The sequence below is a fragment of the Cavia porcellus genome, unplaced genomic scaffold, assembly GCF_034190915.1.
Source record: "Cavia porcellus strain 051 isolate PalLab524CR breed Dunkin Hartley unplaced genomic scaffold, mCavPor4.1 scaffold_18, whole genome shotgun sequence".
NCBI lineage: Eukaryota > Metazoa > Chordata > Mammalia > Rodentia > Caviidae > Cavia > Cavia porcellus.
The window spans coordinates 45099820-45125834 of record NW_026947501.1 but is presented as its reverse complement, the minus strand read 5'-3'; the positions used below and the strand labels follow the sequence as shown (position 1 = coordinate 45125834).

The window sequence follows — 26015 nt, the reverse complement described above, 5'->3', positions numbered from 1 at the left end:
AGCAAGCCTGTGTATTTTAGACTGATAAACAGGCTGGGTCCTTTGGAAAATGAAGGCAAGGTACTTATTCAAGACAGCACCCCACTCCCACCGAGAGACTGCTATGTGCAGGAAGGAGCTGCACTGGCGAGAGTGCAGTGCCGAAGCTCTGTAGTACAGCACAGGAGAGAGGGGAGTAGCAAGGTCAGGTCCTTCTTGCAGCCTGGATATGGGCAGAACCTCACTGTTTCGAAAGCTTCACTAGTGAAGGCTTTGCCACATAGGGAGAAGTGATTGAGAACAATTAGGATATTTCTCATCAGTTCATGAAGGAGCTGAACACAAGGAAAATGATTGGTTCATTGATGGGGGCCTGGGGAGGGGGTAGCTGGGGTGCAGGCTGTAGGAGTCCAGGGACAAGGTAGCTGGGGTGTAGGCTGCAGCAGTCTAGGAACAGGACAGCTGGGGTGCAGGCTGCAGGAGTCTGGGGACAACGTAGCTGGGGTGCAGGCTATAGGAGTCCAGGGACAGGGTACCCGGGGTGCAGGCTGCAGGAATCTGGGGACAGGGCAGCTGTGGTGCAGGATATAGGAGTCCGGGGATGGGATAGCCGAGGTGCAGGCTGCAGGAGTCCAGGGACAGGGCAGCTAGGGTGCAGGCTGCAGGAGTCTGGGGACAAGGTAGCTGGGGAACAGGCTGTAGGAGTCCGGGGACAGGGTAGGTGGGGTGCAGGCTGTTGGAGTCGGGGGACGGAGTAGCCGGTTGCAGGTTGCAGGAGTCTGGGGACAAGGTAGCTGGGGTACAAGCTGTAGGATTCTGTGGTTGAAGTAACTGGGATCCAGGCTATAGGAGTCAGGGAATGGGGTGATTGGGTCCAAGTGTAGAAGATGTCAGCTGAATGGTGCAGCATACCTTGGCTGGGATGGGGAGTCCTGAGAAAATAGGGGTGGAAAATAGTATCAGAACAGCATCCATATCAGATAAGCTGGGTATGTTAGTTTTATTTAATTTGTTTATTTTTAAAGAGAATAAAACCAAGAATAATAAAACAGAATAAAACCAACCAAAACAAACCAGTGTGATACAGAACTACAAAATCAACAATAGTTACTATAATGCCTCTTGTTGCCCTCAAAATAGCTGCAGATACCTTTGAATGTAGTAAAAATCAAAACAGAACAGAATAGAATAGAAACAATAAAACAAAACAATGATTGCAATAAAAGACTTCAAAACAAGCCAATAGAAAATCCAAAATTGCTACCATAATCTTGCTATCTTTTAAATAGCTGCTCATGCCATCAGATTTAACATAATCAAACAAAACAAAATAAAATAAAACCCAAACCAACAAAACAATGGAAATGATATAGGACTTCAAAACAAGACAATAGGGAATCAATAATGGCCACAACCCTCAGGGGGAGACCCCCCTAGATGCCACACTGTGTACCGCTGTCCTCTGAACCTATGCTCAGATACTGGCCCTAGACCTGCAAGGTCCATGAAACACCAAAGCACCACAGGCATCTAATTGCATTTTACCTCAATAGCTATCATCACAGCTTATGTTTCTTGGGATAAGCTCGTTGCTGACAGGTGGAGGAGAGAGGGATTGGTACTTCCTGTTTACCAGCCCACAAAGGGGCTGGGGTTTGGCTATCCCCAGTTCAGTAGTGGCCGTGCATGGTGCAGGTTCCCAGATGGGCCTTGCTTCCTGGGTGTGGCCTTGTTCTCTCCCTGAAGTCTGCAAATGGCCGATTTTGGGTTTTTGACAGTGTCTTTTTGTATGTAATTCTGTCTGGTCTTGAACTTACTATGTGGCCCAGGCTGGCCTTGAACTTGCAGAGATCTACCTGTCTCAGCCTCCCGAGTTCTGGGCTTACAAGGGTGTACTACCACACCTAGCCCCTCCGTTTCTCATTACTGTGTCCTGAAAGGTCCCTGATTTTTCCCAAGATGCCATTTATTCACAAGTGTTATTTCATTTGTTATTCTCCCTTTCGTGCCTCCCACACCCTTATTCACCTGTTGGTTCCTTCAGCTCTTTGGTGCTTCCTGCACCATACAATCTACCTTGTTGTTCCGTGTAGAGGTAGCCTTCAGCTTTTCAGGTTATGTCGCCTTGGGTGGCCTTGCTAATGTTTTCATCCTGCTTTCCGCTGTCTTGTGATGTGTCACCCCTAGTCAACCCTAGGGTGCTCCTTGGTGTCATTTGGCTTGTAACTCAATGTGTCTCACTTAGCGTAACTGTTGGAGCTCTTTGCAAAGGCTTTATAGGTAATCTGTGCTTCATAATATGTGTTTTTGGAATGGTATAAGTACTTTCTAGAAAACAGCTGGGTAAGGCTTGCATGTGAGAAGCACAGTTAAAATGTTCCCATTTACCCAGTATGTATAGGAGGGTGAGCTGGACTTTTGCTCACCAGAACTCTCCACAGCACAATGCCACGGCTCCAGTAACTGGGCTGGGCTGAGGCAGGTGCGCTTGTCCTGTGAATGGATTGTGATCGGGGTCCAATACCTGGACACCTGGCTGCTTCACCACAGCTGCAGCAGGGCCACCCATGGCTTCCACAGTGAATCCACTTGTGTCTGCTGTTTTTGTTCCTTAAATCTGTCACAAGACAATTTTGTCTGTTAAATTTGTCCCTTAGTGAGCTTTCCTTCACTAACAGTCCCTCCTGCAAAAAGTTACTGCATCTAAGTTGCTGTCACAAGTGTCTGTCTGAGGTTACAGGACAAGAAATACTCAGTGCCTCTCCTGAGGTGTTTTTTAAAAGTAGCCCTTAGCATTTAGAGACATAGTAACAGTTGCCACACCTTTGTTGTAGAGATATACGAGGACATATTTACAGAGGAACAGATCTGCTTCATTAGGATGCAGTGGGCTCCAGGGTAAATAGGAGAGGGCCGTCCAGGGGTTTGTGGGCTCCCGTAGTGTTTCAGGCTATGTGAGCCCATGATCTGCTCATATACCTGTCCCCATTGTGGCACCAGAGCAGCCCCCAACTGCATGTGATGGAGTGAGCCCACTGTGTCCAGTCAGTCAGGCTGTCTCAGAAGTGGCCCGCCTGAGGGTAGGAGGGTTCCAGGGGTTCCTACACAGTCACCGCTGCTGTCACAGATGTTTGAGGTGCTCTGTGACAGGGCTACAGCAGTTTCCCTCGAAAGTGAGTTAACGTGAAGAAGATACGTCTTACTGGGCAGGCGCCTGTGCACTCATGAAAGCTGTTTCCTCTCTCTGCGGAAATCCCTCCTGCGTCCAGCCTCGCTGCAGTCTTCCCTGCAGCAGCATGAGGAGAAACACTCCAGGGTCAAGCAGCTGCTTGTGAAAACCAAAAAGGAGCTGGCAGACGCAAAGCAGGCAGTATGTTGCTTGTTCTTATCTTCTAGCTTATTCATGGTTCACTGGTGAGTAACTGTGCTTCCCATCTAGCCACTGTTCTCCTTCCACAGGAAATCGATCATCTCACTCTCCAGGCATCCTTAAAGGGCGAGCTGGAGGCAAGCCACCAGCAAGGAGAAGTCTACAAAGTAAGACTTTGTGCTTTCTAAGATTGTAAAAGGGTTTTCCGTGTGGTGGGCAGCAACTCTCTAAGACAATGGTGACCTGAGGTGCACGTGCCATGGTGGGCTGTTTATGTCCCTAAGAGCTCAAAACATTCTCTGCTTCCCTGAGGAGATGTAAAAAGATTTGAGGAATGATGGCAGTCAGTCAGATATGGTGCATACCTTGGGCTGGGTTATTTTTGTGTGTTTCAGGATGCTAATACACTGTGGAGTAGTGCAGCATAGAGCCAGCCTGCCCCAGCCCTCCTCTTTATCCTCCGAATGACAGTGCAATCACAAGAAATAGTGCATAAAGTGGTTTCATGTGTCTGTTTCATGTATATAAATACCACTAGAAATTGTATACACACTTCAGGAAAAGAAAAACATAAATATTTTCATACTAATTTGAGACATCATGAGAGAATACAAATGACCTTCAGCCACAGGAGGTGTCAGAGCGGTAGCCATGGGCTCCGAGCTGCGGCTGTAGAACCTCAGTCACTGAGGCCTCTGCACGTGTATGTCCATCTCCACTAAGGGCTACAGCGCAGTGTTTTCTGTGCTATACAGTGACCTCTAGGGTCCCCCATACGAGGGTCTGTTGAAAAAGCCTATTATTTCTTTTTCTGAAGTGTGTATATATTTTTTAGCAGCTCCATATATAAAAAATGTCTTGAGCTATTCAGTTAAATGGGAATGAACTGTGTATTCCGGGATTTGCATGACTTTTCATTGCTGTTGCTTTACTTATTGTGGTGCGAAACTGTTCTTCTGTTGTCTCCACTCTTCCATACTAACACCTCCACGCTTGCGGGAGCGTCCTGTGTGAGGCACCGTGCTGAGTTCCCTGTCTTCCCCAGATCCAGCTGGCTGAGGCGACTGCAGAGAAGCACAAGCTGCACGAACACCTGAAGGTGTCCGCGGAGCAGCACCAGCGTGTTCTTGGCACCTTCCAGCAGCGGGTGGCTGCGCTGCAGGAGGAGAACTGCGCGGCTAAGGTGTCGTCCCACCCACCTGTCCGCTCCAGGGATTCGCTCATTAGGGGGATGCCTGGCTGAGTATGGCCAGCTCTGTCCCAGTCACTTTAGGAATGCGCAGGACTTGGGATGGACCTTCACCACTCTACTGTGAAAACTCACATTGGGGAACTTAAATTAGGGACTGTGATAAGTAAAAATCTCTACAAAGTCCCAGAAGCAAATAGTGCCACTCTGAAGCTTGCGGACTGTACATTAATCTCCCAGGAAAGAAAAAAACATCTCTTATCAAAGAAAATCATGTTATTCAGAGATTTTTAAAATGTGTAGGAGTAACCTAGTAAGCATGCTTTTTGGTGAAGTTAACTGGGGCTGAAACAAAGCTGTCTTCATTTTCAAAAATGAGTTTTCACTAAAAATAAGATTGTGTTACAATAGAAAATGATTTTCTCTTTTCATGTTATAGGCAGAACAAGCAGCTGTGGCCTCAGAATTTGAGAACTACAAAGTCCGAGTTCACAATGTTCTGAAACAGCAAAAGAATAAATGTGTGCCTCAGGCTGAAGCTGAGGGTGTGAAACAAGAAAGGTGAAGTTTAACCCCGGGACCTCGAGTGGTTCATAATATGAACCACTTGCACAGCACTTTCCTTGCTCCGGGCTGGCGTCCTCAGGATTGGCACTGACCAGAATTTTGCACAGCCAGACACAGGGAGCAGCTGCTTGGCCTTGGTATATGTGGCCCTCAGCTGGGTGTGCCTGCCTCGGCACTGTACATAACCTGAAGGCTTGCAGGGTGCAAGTTTCTGACCTCAGTCTCTTTAGGATTTTGTTGTAGTAGAAAGTTAGACATTAAAATTATTAGTTCTTCCAGTTTTGGAAATTTAAGGGCAAAAGAATAAAAGCACTTCTCTCAGTGTACTTTTTCACCATTAGGTTAAATAGAAGTTGCTTAAGATACTTTACTTCAAGAAGTTTCCTAGCTGGGCATGGTGGTGCACATCTGTAATTCTAGCACTCTGGAAGCTGAGACAGGAGGATCATGGCAAGTTCAGTGCCAGCCTGGGCTACAAAGTGAGCTCAAGGCCAGCCTGAACTGCATAACAAGACTCTTATCTCAAAAAAATAAAATAAAAGGTTCTATGAGGCTCCATGGTGAACACCTATCATCCCAACATTTGGGAGGCTAGCACCGGAGGATCACTGAATTCTAGGCCAGCTGGGTTACATAATGGTTCAAGGCCAGCTTGAACTACGTAGTGAGACCCTATCTCAAAAAAGAAACAAAAGGTTTTAAATTAAATTCTGAGTTTTAGTTTAGAATAAAGTTTTTCCTTAATGCTTGGCACCCTCTCAGATTTGTTCACATAACAGATTATTTAATCAGTCCTGCTGTAATCATGTATCTGCACCCTTCAGCAAGTTACTCAGAGCGTGCTGCGACCAGAGCAGGACAGCTGTTGCAGCAAAAGTGTGTCTGCTTTTGTGAGCAGAGGTTCTGCCAGACTGTTAGCATCCTGGCGGGACCAAGTGATGCTGTGGTATGTGTTCGTCTTCTGTTCTTTGCTTAGGAAGCTATTAAATGTGGAGACTGCAAGCTGGAGTGCATTCTCTCTGCCAGTAGTGCCTCATAAAGCTGAAGTTGACTATTGGTGGGGTATATTTGTTTTCTTTTTTCTTTTTGTGTGAGACAGTCTGGCTGTGGAGATCATGCTGACTTTGCACTCATTTCATAGCCCAGGCTGGCCTCACACTCCAGCATCAGTCTCCTGAGTACTGGAATTATAGGCAGGTGCCACCATGCCTGGCTGTTTTGTTTTTGAGATAAGGTCTTACTATATAGTCCCAACTGGTCTTGAACTAATCATAACCTAAGCTGGATGCAGATTGGTGTCAGCCTCCTGAGTGCCGGGATTATGGGCATGTGCCACCTTGCCTGGCAAAACTTAAATGTTGATGCTTTAATAATACATAAATTGTCACCATTTGCTAGAGCCTTTTTTTTTACCATGTCTGAGTTTTGGGTTCACATCATTTTTTGTTTTTCCTACTTTTTTATGCATTAAATAGTCCCATTTTTCTTTCTCCTGATACTGAGGATTAAACCCAGAGTCTTCTGCTTGCCATGGCAGCCACATTTGCAGTTCTCTTCCCTTTGAGACAGAGTGACTTGCAGGCCGGCCTTGAGCTTGTGATCTTTCCGCCTCTGCCTTCTGAGTGGCAGGGTTTACTAAGCTGTGTACCACCATGCCCAGTTTTTTCCTTTCTTTTTTCTGTGCTAGAGAGCTAACCCAGAACCTGCCACTGAGGGTTTCGGTCACCCCTTAGACACATTTGCTTAAAGTGACAGTAATAGTATTCTCTACAGATTATGGCAGAATTACAGATTTTAACTGTTGCACAAAAATTTTACTTTTTTTTAAGGATTAACAGTGATCAGTTTTTTATTTAAATTTTTATACTAATATCACAAGAACAACATATGATAAAAATTTGTTTCAATAAATCTGAAAAAAGTAGACGTAAAAATCCTTAAAGAAATATTTCGTCATAGTTTAATTGTGCTGTTTTTCTTTAGTATAATGCTGAGCTATACAGTTGATAGAAACTTAGATTTAATATGCTATACTATTATTATGTTGAGAGCATCTAAGTTATTCATGAATTATTTTCTAGAAGGGATCTAAACAATGCTCCAAATTTCATATCCAATTAATTTAACATGCATTACATGATTGAAAACCACTGAAGTATAAATATTATACTATCACTTTTTTTTTTCCAAATTTTATTCTAAACCCTTAAAGAAAACTTTTTAGCCAGGCATGGTGGCACACATCTATAATCCCAGCACTTGTGGGGGCAGAGGTAGGAGGATTGTTCTGAGTTCAAGACCAGCCTAGGTTATAAAAATGAGTTGAAGGCCAGCCTGAGCTACATAGTGAGACCCTGTCTCAAAAAGACCAAAAATAAATAAGTAAATACCTTTCACTCTGATTTGGTCTAACAGCATTCTCAGAACAGTTAATTTCAAACTGTGTGGGTTTTAACTAACGACATAGACCTTTAACATAAAATAGGGTAGCCTAGCCTGATATACTTTAATGGTCTGTTTAATTAGAATATGCAGTATAAAAGGTGAGAGTGTTTTGTAACTGTAGTGCCTGAAATTTGACAATCTAGTAATGTCTTTTTTTCTTGTATTTAACTCTGCTGTGAATTCTTATTATTGTTTGTCCTGTAGAATCATGCATAACAGTAAGAGCATGACATTGAAAAATTAAATGGCTAACATATGTTCGAAACCACAAGAGAAGGTTCACTTCTTTGAGTGGTTTCTGGCTGTGTTCTTCCATGTTAGGGAGCACCTGGAGAAGCTGGTGGACCAGCTAAAGATCAAGCTGCAGGACAGCCAGAGTCACCTGCAGGCCAGCGGGGCGGAGCTGCAGACGCTGCAGTCAGAGCATGACACCCTGCTGGAGAGGCACAACCGCATGCTACAGGAAACCGTGACCAAGGAGGCAGAGCTGCGGGAGAAGTGAGGCACCTTGGGTACACTTGGGTGTGCAAGTCTGAAGTAGGCTTTCTTCCAGAGGCTTCGCCCTTTCCCTCTGGATAGGCTTTGTACTTGACACTTTCAAGGACACACACCACCTGCTGCCTTCATGGCAGCAGTGCTTCTTGCAAACAAGTATTGCTGGCTGGATGTGGCAGTGTGTATCTGTGATCCCAGCACTGTAGGAGGGCAGTTTATCAGGTCAGCCAAGATCCCATCTCAAGAAACAGAAAAAGTGCTCAGGGTATAGCTCAGGTGTGACGGTCCTATGTTCAATGCCTTGTGCCAAAACCTAAGCCCCCCAAAAATTACTTTCCAATTCAGGTTTCACATTATCAACATTCTCCCTCATCTCCAAAGGAAAACATATAGTAGTTCTTACTGAAAAAGAAATACTTATCTTTGCAGCTTTGTCTTCAACTTGTCATATCTTATTAATTGCCCCAGCACTTAACTATTGGCAAAGTGATTATTGTGAACAAGAAATAATGAACTCCTATAATAAGGAAATTGGAGGTAGTCGTGATTTATTAGGAAGCTGAGGAAAGGAGTTGTTTGAGCATCTTCTGTTGGGGTATCAGGATGTGTTCTCTGTGCCATTTGGATTTCTGTCAGAGAATAATTGTGGGTCCCTCAAGTAAAAAGTTTCATTTATTTATTAAAAACAATAAAACTACAAGTAAGCCTTTGAAAGTAGTGGTTCCCAAATTGTGGGTTCCCTGGCCTGGTGTAAGACTGACATGAAAATACAACTTGGGAACTAACACCAGGCAGGCAGCTCTGAGGAGCAGTGCCAGAGACTAAGTCAGAGCTTAGCATAGAAACTGCAGAACCTTCTAACAGGGCATCCAGCAGGCCTGATATGCAGAGATTGGGTAGCTGCTCTAGTAAAACAGGTCTTTGTGTTCAAGTGCTTCATTTTAATTGGCTTAAAGTAGATACTTTCCTCTAAGGCTTACTCTTTAGGATGTGTAATTTATGTAAGATGCACATAAAACTGGCTGAAGTGGGCTAACTAAACGCACAGTTAGTTTGTGCTCTGAATGGAAATCTTTTCCTGTGAACCCTGTGACACAGTCTCTCATCCAAGCTTCTGCATCCACCTTGAGACACAGGGTGCAGTGGGAACCAGCTGGCCGCTGGCTTGCCAGCTTGTAACTCTAGCACGCTGTGGATGCGGAGGAGAGGGCAGCTCGCACCACAGAGGTATGTGCAGGCTTCTGCAGAAGCCTGAGTCTGTGTGCAGTATGGAAGCTCCCAGGTCACCAGGGTCCTTTTGCCCTGCAGGCTGTGTTCTGTCCAGTCTGAGAACTTGGCAATGAAGGCTGAGAATGCGAAGATGGTGACTCAGCTGATGTCCCAGAGCGAGGTCCTCCGCAGCAGCTTCCGAGAGCAGGTGCGGCACTTGCAGGACGAGCACCGGAAGACAGTGGAGACCCTGCAGCAGCAGCTCTCCAAGGTGGAAGCACAACTCTTCCAGCTCAAGAGCGAGCCGACCACACGAAGTATGTATGTACCTAGGAAGCAGCCAGCTCACACTTTCACGTGCTGTGTCACTGTGGCGCATTGTTTACAGATTCACAGGGAAGTTGAGTCCTTACTCGGTAGCAGCCTTTGTCCATTCTGCAGTTAATGTGTATTGGGTTTGCTTACTGAGAAGATATTTGAGTCATGTGAATCTTTGCTGTTATACTTCTGCCAGCCCATGAGGCCTCTGGGAATGTTCACTTGGGTTTACCACCCTCCAGGAAAGGCATTGGCTTGGGACCTCATTTTGATTCACCTTTGGACACTCGTTGCTTTACGCTGCTGGTCATCACATGCACCTGTTCTGTAGCTGAAAATACTGGACAGGGCTAGGCACCTGACACACCCACGTGGCTTCCTCCCTCCCCTGTCTTTTACTGGGTGGAGTTTCCATCCAGCCACTCCTAGCGTCTTCCATCCTTTCAGGGACAGATGTCAGTGTCAGCCAGCGTGACCACATATTCGAGTCTTATGTTGATGGCACTTTGTTTCCCATAGAAAATGTTTCAGGAGCATGGCAAGCTACAGGTCACTTGTCAGGATCAGAAACCAGCATCAGGAGAATTTCACACTTGCCAGCAGCCAAAAAGAAGACAGCACAGAACAGCTGCACGGGAGATGGTAATCTAGGAGTCAGCAGCAGGATAAGCGAGTGGCTGCCAAGATACCAGAAACCCAACAGAATGCTTTAGAAGGGCAGCCCAGAAAACTGGACTTGAAAGGACAAGACAGGCAACTTCATGAGATAGAAAATAAAAACTAAAGTTTAAAAAACCTGAGTTAGAATGCTGTCTCTAACTGAGCAGTGAATAAGTCAAACTTCAGATTTCTTAGAGTCAGGTAAATGTACTTGAAATTACTCTATCTTATAAACTTCATAGTTCTGTGTAAACATTCACTAGGAGCCAACAAGAACGCCTTGACTGGAAGTGCATTGTGTTTGCTCCCTGTGCTGGAGCCTGGGATTTTGCTGCTGAGTTTGTGGGTATGAGCAGGGCTGGCCAAGGAGGCAGCAGGGGCTGTGTCGTGGACTCTGCTGAGCCTGCTGTTGTGGGTGTGTCCTGTCAGAGAGGATGCAGCACCAGATAGCTGGTGTCTAGTTTTATCATTCCCACCAATATTTGGCTATAGGTAAGTCTTTTCCATAAATTAATAAAAATCAGTAGTACTGTATCACTGGCTTTGTGTTAGCCAGCAATTTATCTTAGCCAGCTAATCGCCATTAATTCGTAGCTTCTCCTGAAATGACGAAAGTGGTTAAAAGTTCAGCAACTACATTTCCAGGTATTTTAGCAATTCTTTCTTCACATACTATTCTAATTTTTTAATTTCCTTTCATTGACATCTGCTGGACCATTTTAATCTTCAAGAGTGTCTCTTAAGCCTTCCTCCATCCTTCCTGAACAGTCTCACACTTGATAAAAACCTGTTTACCAACTGCAGCTCCTTGCCAGCCTTTAAAGAACCTGCGAGAAAGGAGGACCACCGACCTGCCCCTCCTGGACATGCACACGGTGACACGGGAGGAGGGTGAGGGAATGGAGACGGCGGACACCGAGTCCGTGTCTTCTGCCAGCACCTGTGCGCCCTCGCTAGAGCAGCTGCTCAGCTCTCCTGAGACAAAACTTGGTGAGTTGCTGTGGCCAGTTTTGTAATTCTGATGTCTTCTTTAATTTTACTCTAAAGGTATATAAATATGTTGTTGTTGATTTGCTCTCAAAGCACTTCAGACTTTCTCAGGCTGGGGAACATCTTTTTTAAAAATAAAATGCCAAATCTGTCCTAGGGTGGGGCCAGCATGGGTGCTAAGCGTTTCCCAGTGACATCAGTGAGTAAACCCCTACTTGCTCATCGTCCCAAATACTGATGTCCCAACTTCCTGCTCTTGGTGATGGCACTGGCTTTGCTGTACTAACCGTAGCATCGGGTGTGTTGTGTTCTTAGCAGTCGCGAGTGTCACTGTTGATGGCTCAGGGAACTCTGTCATCTTTGAAGTGTGGGGTCACCTGAAATAGGGGCCATCTGTACCCACACTGTTCCACAGTTCTCCATCACTGGAGAGGAGCATGCGATGTGGCAGCTTGAGGGAAGAGTAGTTTGCTTTGATTCACACTTTTGTTGGTTTCAGAGGGCTCAGCTGCCTCTCATTTGGGGCCTGTGGCAAGGCAGACACATGGGGGTGGGCACATGCTTCCCTCACTGCAGCTGGGAAACAGACAGGAGAGGGCTGAGATCCTACCTTCTTCCTCCCTGCAACAGGATATCAGGCTGAGGACCAGTCTTTGAAACACTGGCCTTCCGGGCATAGCACAGCTCCAACCAAAACGGCAGTCGGTGACTGCATTGTGAAGCCGTAAGAGATGGTCTTGCGCAGTGTGAACAGGGGAGTAGCCTCACCCTCCAGGCCTGCAGTAGCTTTGTGACATAGCCAGAGTTACCTATGCACTCTGAGTATACTATCTGAAAGTAATGTCTACCCCACCTCATAGAAAGTACTTAAGAGGGCTGAAGTGCAACAGTCAGTAGGTGGGATGCTTCCCTCACTTGCACGATAAATGATGCACGTAAGTTCACGGGACCCTGGTAGATGGAGAGAGGATGCATAATGACACCACTAAAAGGTCTAGGGTGGGGCATAGCTCAGTGATGAGTGTTGACCTGACTTTTACCAGACCGTGACTTCCTTTCCCAGCACCACACAGAAGAGAAGATGCCTAAGATGTGAGCCTGGAGTTAAACTCTTATATATCACAGGAGTCTCTTTGGTTACATTCAGCCAAATAGCATTTTAACTGAAGTGTGTTTAATAGCAAAGAGAGTGGCCTTATCAGTTTTGCAGTGTAAAACATTTAAATGTTGTTCTTACTTAGACTGTTACCCTGATTTTGAAAATTCTTAGACCATCTTGCAGAGCCTCCTCTGTGGCATGCTGAGTTTACCAAAGAAGAGCTGGTTCAGAAGCTCAGCTCTACCACAAAGAGCGCAGAGCACTTGAATGGGCTGCTTCGGGAGACAGAAGCAACCAATGCCATCCTCATGGAGCAAGTCAAGGTGAGGCCACCTGGCCACAGCAGCCTGTGAGGAGCGCTGGGGAGGAGGTTCAGACACTGGGGGCCCGTTGCATCTTGATTCTGTATAGTAACAGATGTTCAGTGCTTTTGTATCTATTATGTAAATACCCCTTTAATTTCTACTTTCTCTAACAAACCATAATAGATTCAGAAATTAGAAATGCCCATATTCCACATACACATAAGTCAACTCCAGCAAGTTCAGGTCCATGGGGACGCATGCGATTTAGATTAGGGAGCAGGTGACCATCACTGGCCTCTTAGTACTGGTACAGTGGATGTGGAGAAGTAGCAAAGGAAGTGTTTCCTTTTCAAAGGCACCACCAAAAATACCTAGGAATGGCCGTTAAAGAGTTTCTTGAACAAGGCCTTGCACTGTAGCTTACTTAGTGGAAGAGTGAAGTCTTTTAGCCAGGCGTGGTGGTACACACCTGTAACTCCAGCAGCTTGGGAGCCTGAGGCAGAAGGAGGCAAGGCCAAGGCCAGCCAAACAGTGGCTCAAAAGAAAATAAAAACTAAAGAAGACTGGAGGTGTAGCTCAGAGATACTGTGCTTGCCCAGCATGCATGAGGTCTGGGTCAATCCCTAGTTCCACCAAAAAAAAAAAAAGTTAACATTATACCAATTGAGCAGTTTTCATGGCTCAAGCCTTGGCCTTTGCGTGCGCCTGGCACGGACTCAGAGTCGCTGGGAAAGAAGGAAAACTCAGGTTATAGGGCTGGAGCACAACTCAGATTTGTGTCCATCGGGCAAGTGCTGGTTTCTCCACCATGTGCCCAAGTAGATCTGTCCCAACTCTGCAGGCTGCCCACTGTCCTTGCCAGGTTAATTTTTTTAATGTTGAATTATTTGCTTGTTTATAGTTAATTTATATATATATATATATATATATATATATATATATATATATACAGCCTACCACTAAATATCTGCATAAGCATCTCCATAAGTATTCCCCCAGTAGTCAAAATGACACTCAGTTACTCAGCAGCATGGTGAACCTCCCACAATCTCTAAGATGTTATCTTTCCAGAGATTTACACCCAAATGATTTCTTGCACTTGATTGGGTTTTTTGTTTGTTTTGGCTTTTTTGAGACAGGATCCCCTATGTAGTTCAGACTGGTTTTAAGCCTACAGTGTAGTCCAGGGAGGCCTCAAACTAAGAGATTCTCCTGGCTTAGCCTCCCGAGTGCTGGGACTGCAGGTGTATGTCCCCTCACCTGGCCTATTGTCACCTTTTTAAATGGATTTTAGGGGCAACAGTTTCACTGCTTCCTGGACTGACCTAAAATCATGAAGCATACACCAAAACAAAATCTGCCTGGAAATGACCCTCGGAGACAGCTTCCTGTTAGCTGTGCCTATGGTGTGGCACCCATTTTCCTGGAAGCAATTGAGCATGTCCTGTCCTGAACCCAGCTGTTGTCTTGGTGCTCTGTGTCCCAAGGATTAGCATGGCCTGGGGCTGGGCGGTGGCAGGGAAACTGCAGCCTTTAGACTCCAGCCTCTTGGGCTCCGGTTCTGCAGATCACAAAGGTGCGTCGGGGTGGGGGAGGGAGCTTTTCTGGTTCTGTAGACTTGGTCCCTGCCCAGCTTCCAGCTCCGTAGCCTGAGCCCTGGGCTTCAGAAGCAGCAAAGTGCATTCCCACAGATGCATCCTCTTCAGAGCCCATCCCATCCTCCCATCGCCTCTGCTAGGCCCTCCTTCCTTCATTGGCATGGGTGATGTCCTCAGGCTGCTGTATCCAGCCAGCAGCTGCTAGAACCCATTTATAATTCATTCTCTGACACCAGCTTCTCAAAAGTGAAATCAGAAGATTGGAAAGAAATCAGGAGCGTGAGAAGTCCGTGGCCAGCCTGGAGTACCTGAAGAACGTTTTGCTGCAGTTCATCTTCCTGAAACCCGGCAGCGAGCGGGAGCGGCTCCTTCCTGTCATCGACACCATGCTGCAGCTGAGCCCCGAAGAGAAGGGCAGACTGGCTGCCGTGGCACAGGGTACTCAGGGCACGGGGCTGGGCTGGGCGTGTGTTCATGGTGCTCTGACTTTGCGTGGCTCCTTCTGTCCCTAGTTGTGTAAGAGTGACTCAGTATGCTTCCTGGGCAGCTGGAGCCGGACACCTCATTTCCATACAGCACGGTACCCAGCCATACCAGGCTGGGTCCTCTGGCTCTGAGAATGAGGGCTGCGGTTCTTGCCTCATCCAGCCCTCAGCCTAGACAGGAACACCGGTAGAGCCATGCCCAGTGCTTGGCACCCTTGAAAGTGTGAACTGCTGCTGCTTCCTAAGTACCAGGAATTAAACCACAGCTTTCACACTGAACCATGCTGCCATCTTTTTTAAAATTTTGAGTTGAGGTCTCAGCCTTAAGTTGCCGGGGCGTGGTGACTCAAACTTGCAGCCCTTTCTCAGCTTCCTGATGCTCAGATTCATAGGCACACGCCACGAGGCCTGGCCCAACATCATACAGTATTCTTTTATCTTTTGGTACTAGAACTCAAACTCAGAACCTCACACTTGCCAGGAAGGCCATGCAATATTCTTAAGAAGAAATTTAAGCTGTGTGTAGTGATGCACAGCTGAAATCCCAGTACGTGGGAGGCTGAGGCAGGAGGACTGCCTTGAGCTTGAGGCCAGCCTGGGCTACATAGTGAGACCCTGTCTCAAAACAAAACAAAGAAACAAAAAAATGTAGTAGAGCACTTACCTAGCATGCACTAAGAGCTAGGTTTCATCCCCAGCACTGAAAAAAAAAGAAATACAGAAATACTAACATGTCTTAGATGGCATATAGTCAGTAAAAAGACATTAACTGCTTATATTATAGAATGACTGTAGAATGTCGATGTCATACTGAGAAAATGTGATACTTTTTTTAACTTCCCAAAGGTGAGGAAGAAAATGCTTCCCGGTCCTCCGGATGGGCCTCCTATCTGCATAGCTGGTCTGGACTTCGATAGATAGATGGGGAAGAGACCCATTAGCCGAACAAGACCCATCTGGAGAGCCAGTTCATGTGTGTCACTGTTGTTCTGTTGAAGAGTGTCCATGTCTTGCTGTGCCCTTCATGTCTCAGACCGGAACGGAGTGAAAGCACAGCAGCTCTGCCTGGCCCCAGGGAGCTGCCAGGAGCGAGGGTTAGGGTTATTAACCTTAACCACTGCAGCCCTGGCACCCATGCAGCTCTGGTATCTCAAGAACGTGGAAGTCAATAGCTGCTGAGGACATCTGTACTCAGGGTGTGACGAAAACTGGTTTGCTGGTCAGGTGGGCTTGGGGTTATGAAGCTCTCTGCTGCAGCTGGTTGTGCAGCCAGCTGGAGTGGTCCTTTGCTGTGCATGCTGCCAGGCTCCCAGCTGTCCAGGGCCAAGGTGTGGCTGTGTGACAGGCCGAGGGGGTGGTCCAGCCCCTCCCAGGCTCCCCCTGTGGGACCACTGCCAGCCTGCCTATGTCTGCCTCCAGAAGAAAGCTGCTCAAAGTGGTGCTGCCTGAGTTGGCCTTGACTTTAGAATGTGGCAGAGACTGCTGGTGCATTCCTGCCAGCCACTGTGTGATGCAGAGGTAGCATTTCTGGTTGGATGTATTTTATTGACAAGATCAAAGCTGTGCTCTGACAATTGAGAGTTCTGGTTTTACTCTGTGTGGGTCCCATGCAGTGTGTGCTCAGCAGCCCTCAGGCCCCTCAGTGATGCTGCACCCAACTCTGCAGGGGAGAGCTGCTGTCTATACTCAGGCTCCTGTTAAGGTCGGTTTCTGGCTTAGTGCACTGCAGGTTTGCCGCCGACATGATGAGTCCATCCTTGGAAAGGATTCCTTCTCTACTTCTGCTTCTGTCTTACAGATCAGGCCAGACTGGTGAATGTATTGATGAAGATGGATCTATTTCAGAGCTGACTTTAAAAGTCTATTTTTACTTTATAAGCTGTGAATATGAGTGTGCCAGCAGCGTACATGGTGACTGTAATGATATTTAAATAAATTTTACTTTTTCTTCGAGCCTATTCCTTTCAAAGTCTATATGAACTGATTTTGAAAAATAATCTGTACTTAATGAATGTAGTATCAAAAATAGCTTTTGCATATAAAAACTACTTTGATTACAAAAGGCATATTCTTTCATGGCTTCAGCAATGAGGAAATTAATGATTATTTTAATATTTCTATTAAACAAGTTGAACTGTAAGATGTATCACAGCTGCTGTTTCCATTCAGAATGGTCTCTGGGATTTTCTCCCTCCCCACCGTCCTCACTCAGGGAAATTCTGAGTTCTCAGGAGTGAGGCCACTCATCCTCAGTGGGCTCCCTTTCTGCTCAGCCTTTTTTGGGAAGATAGACACAGGTCCAGCGGCAGATGCCAGTGCATCTCAGTTTCATAATTGAATCAGAGGGGTCTTAACACGAAGGGTAGCAGGAGGGGTGCAGCGCTCTCAGCTCCATCTTAGGACTGTGAGACGAGAGATAGTCTAAGGTGACTTCAAACAGGACTGTAAAGAGCTGTGTAGCACTGGCAGAGGAGAGGTCGTGATCACCCAGGGAAGCCTATGGCTGCCCAGCACAGTCCCCACAGGAGAGGGGGCCTCCAGCCTCTCAGCCCCAGGGGCAGACTCGATACCGTCACTAGGTATCAGAACACATCACTAGATGTGTTTCCCTTCCATAAAAGCGCAGTGTGCTGCTACACCAGCTGTGCACAGTACTCCATAGGACCCCAAACCAGACCTAGAAAACTGAGTGAAACTTGTAACTGGAGCCCTGCATGGTGGCTCACACCTGTCTTCAGTTCCTCCAGGGGATGATGCAGGAAGACTGCTTGAATGCAGTGAGTTCAAAGCCATCCTGGTCAGTGGAGTGAGAACCCAGCTCCAAAGTATGACTGTTAGGCCCATGGCATGTGCCTGAAATCCCAGCACCCAACAGACTAAGGCAGGAGGATCACTGTGAGGTAGAGGCTTGCCTGGGTTGTGTAACATGTAACAAGACGCTGTCCCCTCAAAAAAGTATTACTGATATTTAATAAAACATGGCAGTGTCTCCTTAGTTCCATCAGTGATCTTTATTTTTTTGTTTTTGTGCTGCCCAAGCCACATACCCAGCCCAGGTGATCTGGCTGTTTGCCTGTGTGTTGACACTGGTCCTCTGGTTTCTGGGACATGATGAGCTTATATGTAGTTATTATTCTCACAGTAACAAAAAGGTGGAAGCCAACAACTCAGCCCACCTGAAAGCAGGTCCCCAAAAGCTTGGAGAAGCTAGGCTGGTACTAAGTAACCACTGCCCAGAGGCCCAGTGCATCTGACCTGAGTCAGGACCCCACCACAAGGTGCGCTGCATGGCCAGTATGGGTCTTCACTGTAAGGTTGCAGACCAGGTCCCCAAAGACTCATGCTTCTAGGTGGTCTTTATTTAGTGAAGTCCACCTCACCAGTTTTTCTTTCATGAGTCATGGTTTTGATGTCATATCTGAAAAAAATCACCAAATCCAAGGTCACTAAATTTTCTTCCATGTTATCTTCTAGGAGTTCTAGTTTATATTTTACAGTTAGGGCTATAATACGTTTTGAGTTAATTTTGTGCAACGAATAAATTCTGCATCTAGACATAATATGCTTCATTTTTTTTCCCTTTCAGTGCTAGATATTGACATTGAACCCAGAGAATACTGAGCAACATTCCAGGCCCTATGTTCATTTTAAGACTGGGTCTAGCTAGCCTTCAACTTGAGATCCTCCTGAGTAGCTGGGATTATAACTTCGTATATTCTTTTTTCTCTGTGTGTCATACATGTGTGTGTACATGTGTATGTACATACATGTGCATGTTAGCAGTGCACATAGACTGGGGAGCTGGTGCATAAACGTAACACATCTCCATTCGTTTTTACTTTGCTGCTTTAGAGCCAGCCAACTATAAACTGAACCTCTACAAACTGTGAGCTAAGACACATGTAGAATCTGGAAGATAAAAAAGGTGACATGAAAGTAGAGCAGGAGAAGAAGGGTATGGGGAGGGCAGGACAAGCAATATCCGCGAGAGGGGGAGGCTATAGGGAGAGTGTGTTATACACAAATGTGACATGCCCCAAAGGAGTCCCTTGGTCTGTGCAATGCACATGAATGTACATGGCCTAAACTTACCAACAATAAAGTGGAGATTGTCAGACTACATTATGTAAACAAGCTCATTATGACAAGCTCACTTTCCATAAATGGCTAAAATAAAAAAGGCAAACCAGGCATGGTGGCACATACCTGTTATCCCTGCACTAGGGAGGCTGAAGCAGGATTGCTATGAGTTCAAAGCCAGCCTGAGTTACACAGTGAAGTAAAGGCCAGGTTGAACTATAGACCCTGTCTCAAAAACAAAACAGAAAAAAAAGCCAAACACTAATGAAAGAAACAGTGCCAACCTTAGTAACAAAGCAGACTTGAAACAAAGCCTGGTACTATGAAGAAAGGACACTAAATGATAAATCAAGGGGTCACTTCAGAAGATGCAATAATCATAAATACAGTTCCACAAGAGGAGAAAGTAGGATTACTGAGAGATACTAACTTCAGGCCTGGGTGAGGATGCATAAAGTGAACCAGCACTAGGAGAACCCTGTCAAAACTCCAAACGACTCATGAATGTACTGAAAATACAGGTGCAGTCACACCCCAAGGCCACAGGAGCCAGCAGAAAGGGTCCCACTGATCAGGTTTTGGGAACATTTTGACAATTTGAGCATCAATAAGAATAATGAGCCTTAACTAACCAAAACATTCTAAACAAGTCTGGAAGTTCATAAATAAAGATAAAAGAGCTAAGCTGTTTGGCTATAATGTCAGCTAGAAGCTACTTCGGAGGCTGATGAAGGATGATAGCAACCTGGGTAACACAGATACCTTGTCTCAAAGAAAGGGGGGCGGTGCGGGAGATGTAGACCAGTGTGACAGTGGGTTCAATCCCCAGAAAAACAAAAGAAACAAAAGACAAAGAATTTATGTCACGATTACCATCATCTATCTCCAGAACTTTCCTATTTTGAAAACTGAAGTTCTATCTCCATTGATCCTTTGCCCTTCTCTCTCCTCAAGCTGTGACAATCACCTTTCCACTCTGGGAATCTACTCTGGGAATGACTGGTGCGTGCACCTCGTATAGGCGGAATTACATTATTTTTGCAGTGCTGGGTTTGAACCCAGGGCCATGTATGTGCTAGGCAAGTGCTCTAACAGAGTCACAGCCCTATCCCGCTGACTTCCACATCGGACCTCGGCCTCCAGGAAGCAGCCCTGCCGACTCAGCTCCCCTCGCAGAGGTCAACTCCCCTGGTCGCAAGTACCTCTGTTGTCCCCAGCTTCCTGGCTGCCCCGGGCACCAGCGTAGGTCCTTCAGTGCGTCCTGAGGCTGGTGTGTCCCCGAACTGCCCCACTGTGAGGCTGCTCCCCGATGCACAGAACCTCCATGGAGAGGCAGGAACCCCGCACTCATGCTTGCGGCCGCCCCGCATCACCCCAGTCCTCCGCCGCGCCCCTCCCTGCCCGAGCCGCCCTCCCGAGACCACCGCTGTCCTCCCGCCCCGAGCCCCTCTATCCTGCCACATTCAGGATCTGTCACCTATCTATCTCTGGCGTTTGCTGTCCCGTATTTTGTCTTAGAACGGGTCCGCGGGGACCAAAGGGAACCTGCTAGCACCTCACTGCAACAGCCGGCGACCGCGTCTCGGCCTTGTCTACAGAGGCCGCGGTGGCCGAGCTCTTCGGGCCTGTTCGCGATACACTCCGCCAGCGTCACGAGTTGCAGAGCATCTCGCAGTTCTTAGACTCTGCGAAAGCTCAACTTGCGCGCCTCATCTCTCCTGCGCCTGTGGATTGGGAAGGAGGGAACGCACCGGAGGTGGGCGGGACCGGAAGGGGAGGGCCAGGCCGAAGAAGGCGGGGCTAGGGGCGCGCGACTGGGTGGGCGGGGCGGGGCGGGTCCGCCTAGAGGCGGGGCGAGGCGAGGCGGTACTTGCGCGGCGGCTGGGGCGGGTTCCTCGGCCTTGCCCGCCATTTGCGCACTGACGCCGTCTCGGCCGTCTTCGCTTCCGGCTGAGCCTCTGGACAGCGGCGGCGGCAGTCTGCGAACGACCGGGTCAAGGACGCGTCGGCGGACGTGCGCTGGACGAGGCGCGCCTCTGCGGAACGATGCTGGGCGTGGCGGCCGGGATGACCCACAGGTAGAGCCGCGCCCCCTCGCGCTGCCACGTCTGCTGCGCCCGGTGCCCCGGCTCCGGGGTCCGCGGCCCTGCCCGTCCTCGTTTCCTGTTTCTCAGCCCGGTTCTCTCGCGACCCCCGGCCTCCGCGGCGCCCAGCTCCCGGCCCCGGCCCCGTCTGGGCGGCTGCGGCGGCGAGGCCGTCGCCGGGTCCAGGCGGCTCGCGGCCGTGGTCGAGCGCCTCCCAGGCGCACTTTGCGGGACTTCGTTCCGTCCGGCCGCGGTCGCCTGGTGGCCGTGCTCTTTGAAGCAGTGGAGGAGATGTTTCTCACAGACTTGTGGTCGGGAGAGGGGACGGTTCGAATAGCTTTTCCAGTCGATTGGGGTGTTCTTTGTTACCGCACCAGCGTGTCCTAAGTGGTGGGTTCTCTAGGTTGGTCGGGATGTGCATTCTGAAGCCGGGTCGCGGATTTTGCACAGGATTCCTTGGCGTGTATTGTGGTTTGAATGGATCTGTTCCCTGTAGTAACGTCAGTGGGAAAATGTGCTACCGCATTTCATTAATACCACTAAATAGCGTTCCTTAATGTCTCCACTGATTTCATTAAAGTCCTGAAGAATTAGGGGACTTTCATTAAAGTCCCCACTGAAGGCAGGGGATCTAAATTTCCCAGCATTCTAGTTTTCAATTAAAAGTTTAATTTCTATCTTGGCAATAAAATACTGTCGTTTTTTTCAAAGAGGTTCACATTGTTTAGTTTTAAGGAAATGTCTGTTAGTGTAGGTCTGAATCGCAGTGGCTTGTTTATTCTCGAGATTAAAATGGTGTCTCATGAAGAATATATCTAATTGGTCTCATCTCGCAGCCACCATGCGACAGACCACCAGAAAACTCTGGTTTGCGGAAGGGCTGTGTGCCCAACTGCCTTTTGGTCCTGGGTAGCCAAAAAGAGATTCAAGGATCAACACTTAATAATAATAGTAATCGGTACTGCTTCCTCACGGACATTTTTTGTTTTTTAGAAAGGTATTGAATATTAAGTTGATACAGAGTTGAAGATAATGCGAGATGAAAACAGTTAATGGATATACAGTATAAGCAGAGATTTCCTTTTAAGACCTTTGGTCTCTCCCTGATCCAGCTCCCCATTCTAAATTTCTCACTTGTAATTCCTTATTTGTTTCTTTTTCAGCAGTAAAAATATTTATATTTTTGTGTAACCATCATAATCTCCAGAACTCTAATTTGTCTTACGGACTCTTGTATCCTTTAAACACAGACTCCCCATTTATTCTTCGCCAGAGTTCCTGGTAACCACCATTTTACTCTGTCTGATGTTTGACTGCCCTGGATACCTCTTATATTGTAATCTTGCAGTATTTGTTGCAGGTAGAATAATTTGTTCCTTTATTTTGCCTAGGTTGTAATTTGTGGTATGAGTGCATAACTATTTACTAGAGGGAGATTTGGATATTTCTAGAACAGGGAAATTAAGTTGCTGTGAAAGCTGGGTGTGGTGTCACATGCCTGTAATTCCAACACCTGGGAGGCTGAGGCAGGAAGATTGCTAAGAGTCTCAGGCTGGCCCTAACTCGGTAGCAAGACCCTCTCTCCAAAAAATGAACATAAATTTTCCTTTTCTGGCTTAAATGTCCAAGAGTATGCAGTTGCCACATTGTGTACATACTTCATGTTAAAGTTTTTGTTTTGGTTTGTTTTTTTTCTCTTGGTCTTTTTAAGACAGGGTTTTACTGTGTAGTTTAGGCTGGCCTCAAACTCATTTTGTAGCCCAGGCTGACCTCAAATTCTCAAATATCCTCATGCCTCAGCTTTTCCAGTGCTGGGATTGTAGGAATGCGCCCCCCGCCCAGCACATGTTTAGCTTTTTAAGAAACTCACATTTTCATCTGATGAAATGGCTACCATTTCACCAGATGTGCAGTTGACATTTTTTTCCTGCTATGTCACAGAGGTTTGCAAAACCACAAACTTACTTGGTGGTGCAAACTTGTAACCCCAGCTCCCTAGGAGGTAGAGGCAGGAGGATCACAAGTTCAAGTCCATTCTGGATAATTTAACAAGACCTGATCTCAAAATGAAATTTTAAAAAAGGATTAGGGTTGTAGTTCAGTTGCAAAGTGCTTGCAAAGATGAGTACTTTTTTTTTATAGTACTAATAAAAATATAGTAAAAATAAGACAACAATGAAAACACAACTTTCTGCCCCTATGGCCCTTCCCTCATCCCTATCTTCCAGGTCAGTGTCGCTATTAAGGGAAGCTATCATGGCAGGGTGTGTCTGCCTGAAATATAAATGTTCCATGCCTGTTGGTATGGTGAGGAAGTTGAGTCCTTGGGTTTTAATAATACAGCCAATGGACCTGTGGTTGTCAAACAGATACCTTCAGTTCTTGTTGTTCTATGCTGGATAGATTTAGAAGAGATCATCAGTCAGAATTGTGTTGCCTTGATTTTACCATTCTCACTCTGTCCTTGGCATTTGGACCATCTGTAGGAAGCTCTTTTCATAATTGCAGATAAAGCCTGTAAGCTCCTTTTTACTCTCAGAGAGGACTTTTGAACTCCTCCCTGGTAAGAAAAACTCCCTGGAAGAGGGGTGCAGAGCTACAGTAGCAGAGCCTGTATTTTCAGGAATGTTGCATTTGTTTTTCAGAACATGATTTACATAAACCTTAGTACATGTTGTTAGCTAGGTTTACCTTTACAGCTGGGGGTATAGCTCAGCATTACAGTGCCTGCCTGGCAAACGCAAGGTCATGAGTTTGATTCCCAGTACAAACAAAAAGTTAGATTTACCTTTAAATAGGAAAAGCATCTTAAACTTATTTGTAGCTGTTTCAAACTGGTTCCACCAAGGGAATATCGTCTATATCATATGCTGGGCAGTTGCCATAATTGTCTTACAAAAATTTTAACTTTGAGGTGCTCTGAGCAAGGCCATACTACGCATTGTCCTTTACTGTGCCATTCCAGTAGCAGCCCACCCTGCCCCATTCTGACAGTGTCTCACAGACCTCTCCACACTGGCCTCACTTCAGGGATGGTTCTGTGCACTTGTCTGTGTTGGAGCGTGTTTTGGAGCTTGCTGATCTGCAATGAGCTTAAATAGAGGAGTGAGGAAGCTGCAGGTGAAACCAGGTGAGAGGTGCGGTGATCCATCCTCGTCCAGCCTTGTGTGGATGCTGAGGGCATTGCCTGGCAGTAGGAGACGCTGGATCCAGGGTTGGGACACCCAGGAGTCTGAGGTCTTCACAGCATGTGTCACAGTTAGGCGTGGTAAGTATGATGAAGGACACGACCTTTTAAATACTTAGTATGTGCACACAGACACACACATTCTTTTCAAACAAAAGTCATATTTATTCTACAGTTGATTTTTAGAGGATTTTTTAAGCATGGTAAAATATATACAACATAAACTGTACTAGTTCGGCCGTTTTGAAGTTTACAGTTCTACAACAGTAACTAATTTAACACTGTTGTACAGCCATCACCACTATCCATCTCCCAGTGACTTGGTGTCCATTAAGCACTAACTTGCCCAGCTAGCTGTCAGTAGAGCACAAGAATCATTAAATACTGACTCCTTGCTTCTTCCAGTTGCTTGTTTATTTATTTATTTATTTATTTATATTTAGTACTAGGGATTGAACTCAACCTCACACTTGCCAGGCAGGTGCTTATGCCACTGAGCTAATTCACCCAGGCCCCTGCTTTTTTATTTTTTAACCTAACAGGCTTAAAGATTTTCCCATGTGACACATCAGGGTTAGCCTTATGTTTTCTAACCTTCATTTTAACAACTGCACAGTGTTTCACAGTATTCATGTTAGTGTGCCCTAGCCTTGCCTGCCACATTCTTGGGTTTCAGGTCTTGTCATCAGACACTTTGGGCCTGTTTGCTGGTTTTAGCAGGGGGCTTTGGAGTGTAGCATCAGTACTATATTGACTGTATTGCATGAATGATGCCCTTTGCTCTGCCCAAGACTGTGCCTTCAAGGCTTCATGACCTCTTCAGGCTTTAGCTTCTTAATTTTAAAGTGATCCCACCCTCTTAGGAGTTAAGATTTAAATCCAGAGGCAGCCACAACATTTCTGAAGGATACAAATGAGATTGGTAACTGTTTCCCTAGGAAAAGGGAGTGTAGAAACCTAGGATGAAGAAATTTTTGTTGAATCTTTTCTTGCATTACTTTGTGGATATGTTGCTTTTTAACACATTTACATCTCATCAGGACCATGGCAGATGGGCAGTTACAGTAACAGCAGCTTCCTGTCACCCTGCTACCTCTGCTGATGACAAAACATGGTTGCTTTTGATTTCTTCTCCTTTACTCCTTTATGTCTACTTTCTTACTGAGTTCTTACCTCAGAAATTTCATAGTTCCATCCTTTTTTACTCCTTTCTTATGGACTTCATTTTTACCCCCATTCTTAACATCTTTCAAATGAATGTGAGATAATGAAGTATGAAGGCAGGGATACTGCTAAGAAAGCATAGCATGCCCTGTAGACTCTAGAGTCATTCCAAGTGCCCAGCAAAATGTATGCATGTATTATGTATTTGAGGCAGCACAGATAGTATTTTATGTGTTTCTATTTGTCATTTAAATATTGATAAAGTACAGTTCTAAAGGAGTATGGGATATGTAGTAGCCCTATGTAGTTCAGGATGGCCTTGAATGCACAATGGATAACCCAGGCTGGCTGCAAGCTTGTGGTGATCCTCCTGCCTCAGCCTCCCTAGCACTGGGATTACCGGCCTACCCACCATGCTCAGAAGAATCTTCTTTTAGATAAGCCTACCAAATTATAATTTCAGGAAATAAGATGATCTTAATTAAATTTATTAAGTGTCCAAAGAAAAGTGAATTAGAGGGCTGGGGATAAAGCTCAGTCTTAGAATAGTTGCCTGGCAGGCTAATGTGAGACACTGGGTTAGATCTCCAGCCCAGAAAGGAAGAGGAAGAAAGGCCAACCAGATCTAAGTGGGCTTTGTTTTTCCTTGTAGTCCCTCATTTGAGATGAGTTAAGAGGTTCAAGGCTGTCAGTGCTTAGTGTCAGGACATTGTTTGAATAAACTTACAGGGCCTGGAGAATGGTAAAATAGAGTTTATACCGGTTTAACTTGATTCTTCAGTGTATGTAGA

The 26015-nt window shown here is 46.3% G+C and overlaps 2 protein-coding genes and 1 long non-coding RNA gene across 6 annotated transcripts in view; 2 read left to right on the top strand and 1 right to left on the bottom strand.

Annotated features, from left to right (window-relative positions):
- Positions 1–16667, top strand: part of Gcc2 (GRIP and coiled-coil domain containing 2) — a 36164-nt gene extending 19497 nt beyond the window's left edge. For 2 of the 4 annotated variants that reach the window (XM_063229722.1, XM_063229723.1), the window contains 10 exons: positions 3249–3349; positions 3439–3516; positions 4395–4532; positions 4978–5099; positions 7872–8048; positions 9354–9571; positions 11037–11222; positions 12493–12644; positions 14461–14662; positions 15556–16667. In XM_063229722.1, coding sequence (XP_063085792.1) covers positions 3249–3349; positions 3439–3516; positions 4395–4532; positions 4978–5099; positions 7872–8048; positions 9354–9571; positions 11037–11222; positions 12493–12644; positions 14461–14662; positions 15556–15626 — 1445 coding nt within the window. In that variant the 3' untranslated portion in view covers positions 15627–16667. Of the gene's footprint in view, positions 1–3248; positions 3350–3438; positions 3517–4394; positions 4533–4977; positions 5100–7871; positions 8049–9353; positions 9576–11036; positions 11223–12492; positions 12645–13920; positions 14203–14460; positions 14663–15555 lie in introns of those variants that run through there. The other 2 variants (XR_010040729.1, XR_010040730.1) reach the window with 2 other exon arrangements.
- A 1033-nt stretch (positions 16668–17700) lies between these two features.
- Positions 17701–20548, bottom strand: LOC134471337 (uncharacterized). Its single transcript, XR_010040731.1, has 2 exons — positions 20345–20548; positions 17701–18127 (listed from the first exon to the last, which is right to left on the bottom strand). It is a non-coding gene; the product is annotated as an uncharacterized LOC134471337 (long non-coding RNA).
- A 111-nt stretch (positions 20549–20659) lies between these two features.
- The window catches only part of Lims1 (LIM zinc finger domain containing 1), a 102640-nt gene continuing 97284 nt past the window's right edge, over positions 20660–26015 (top strand). Inside the window, exon 1 of the mRNA XM_005004480.4 lies at positions 20660–20867. Within this exon, the coding sequence (XP_005004537.1) occupies positions 20836–20867 (32 nt within the window). The 5' untranslated portion in view covers positions 20660–20835. The remainder of the gene's footprint in view (positions 20868–26015) is intronic.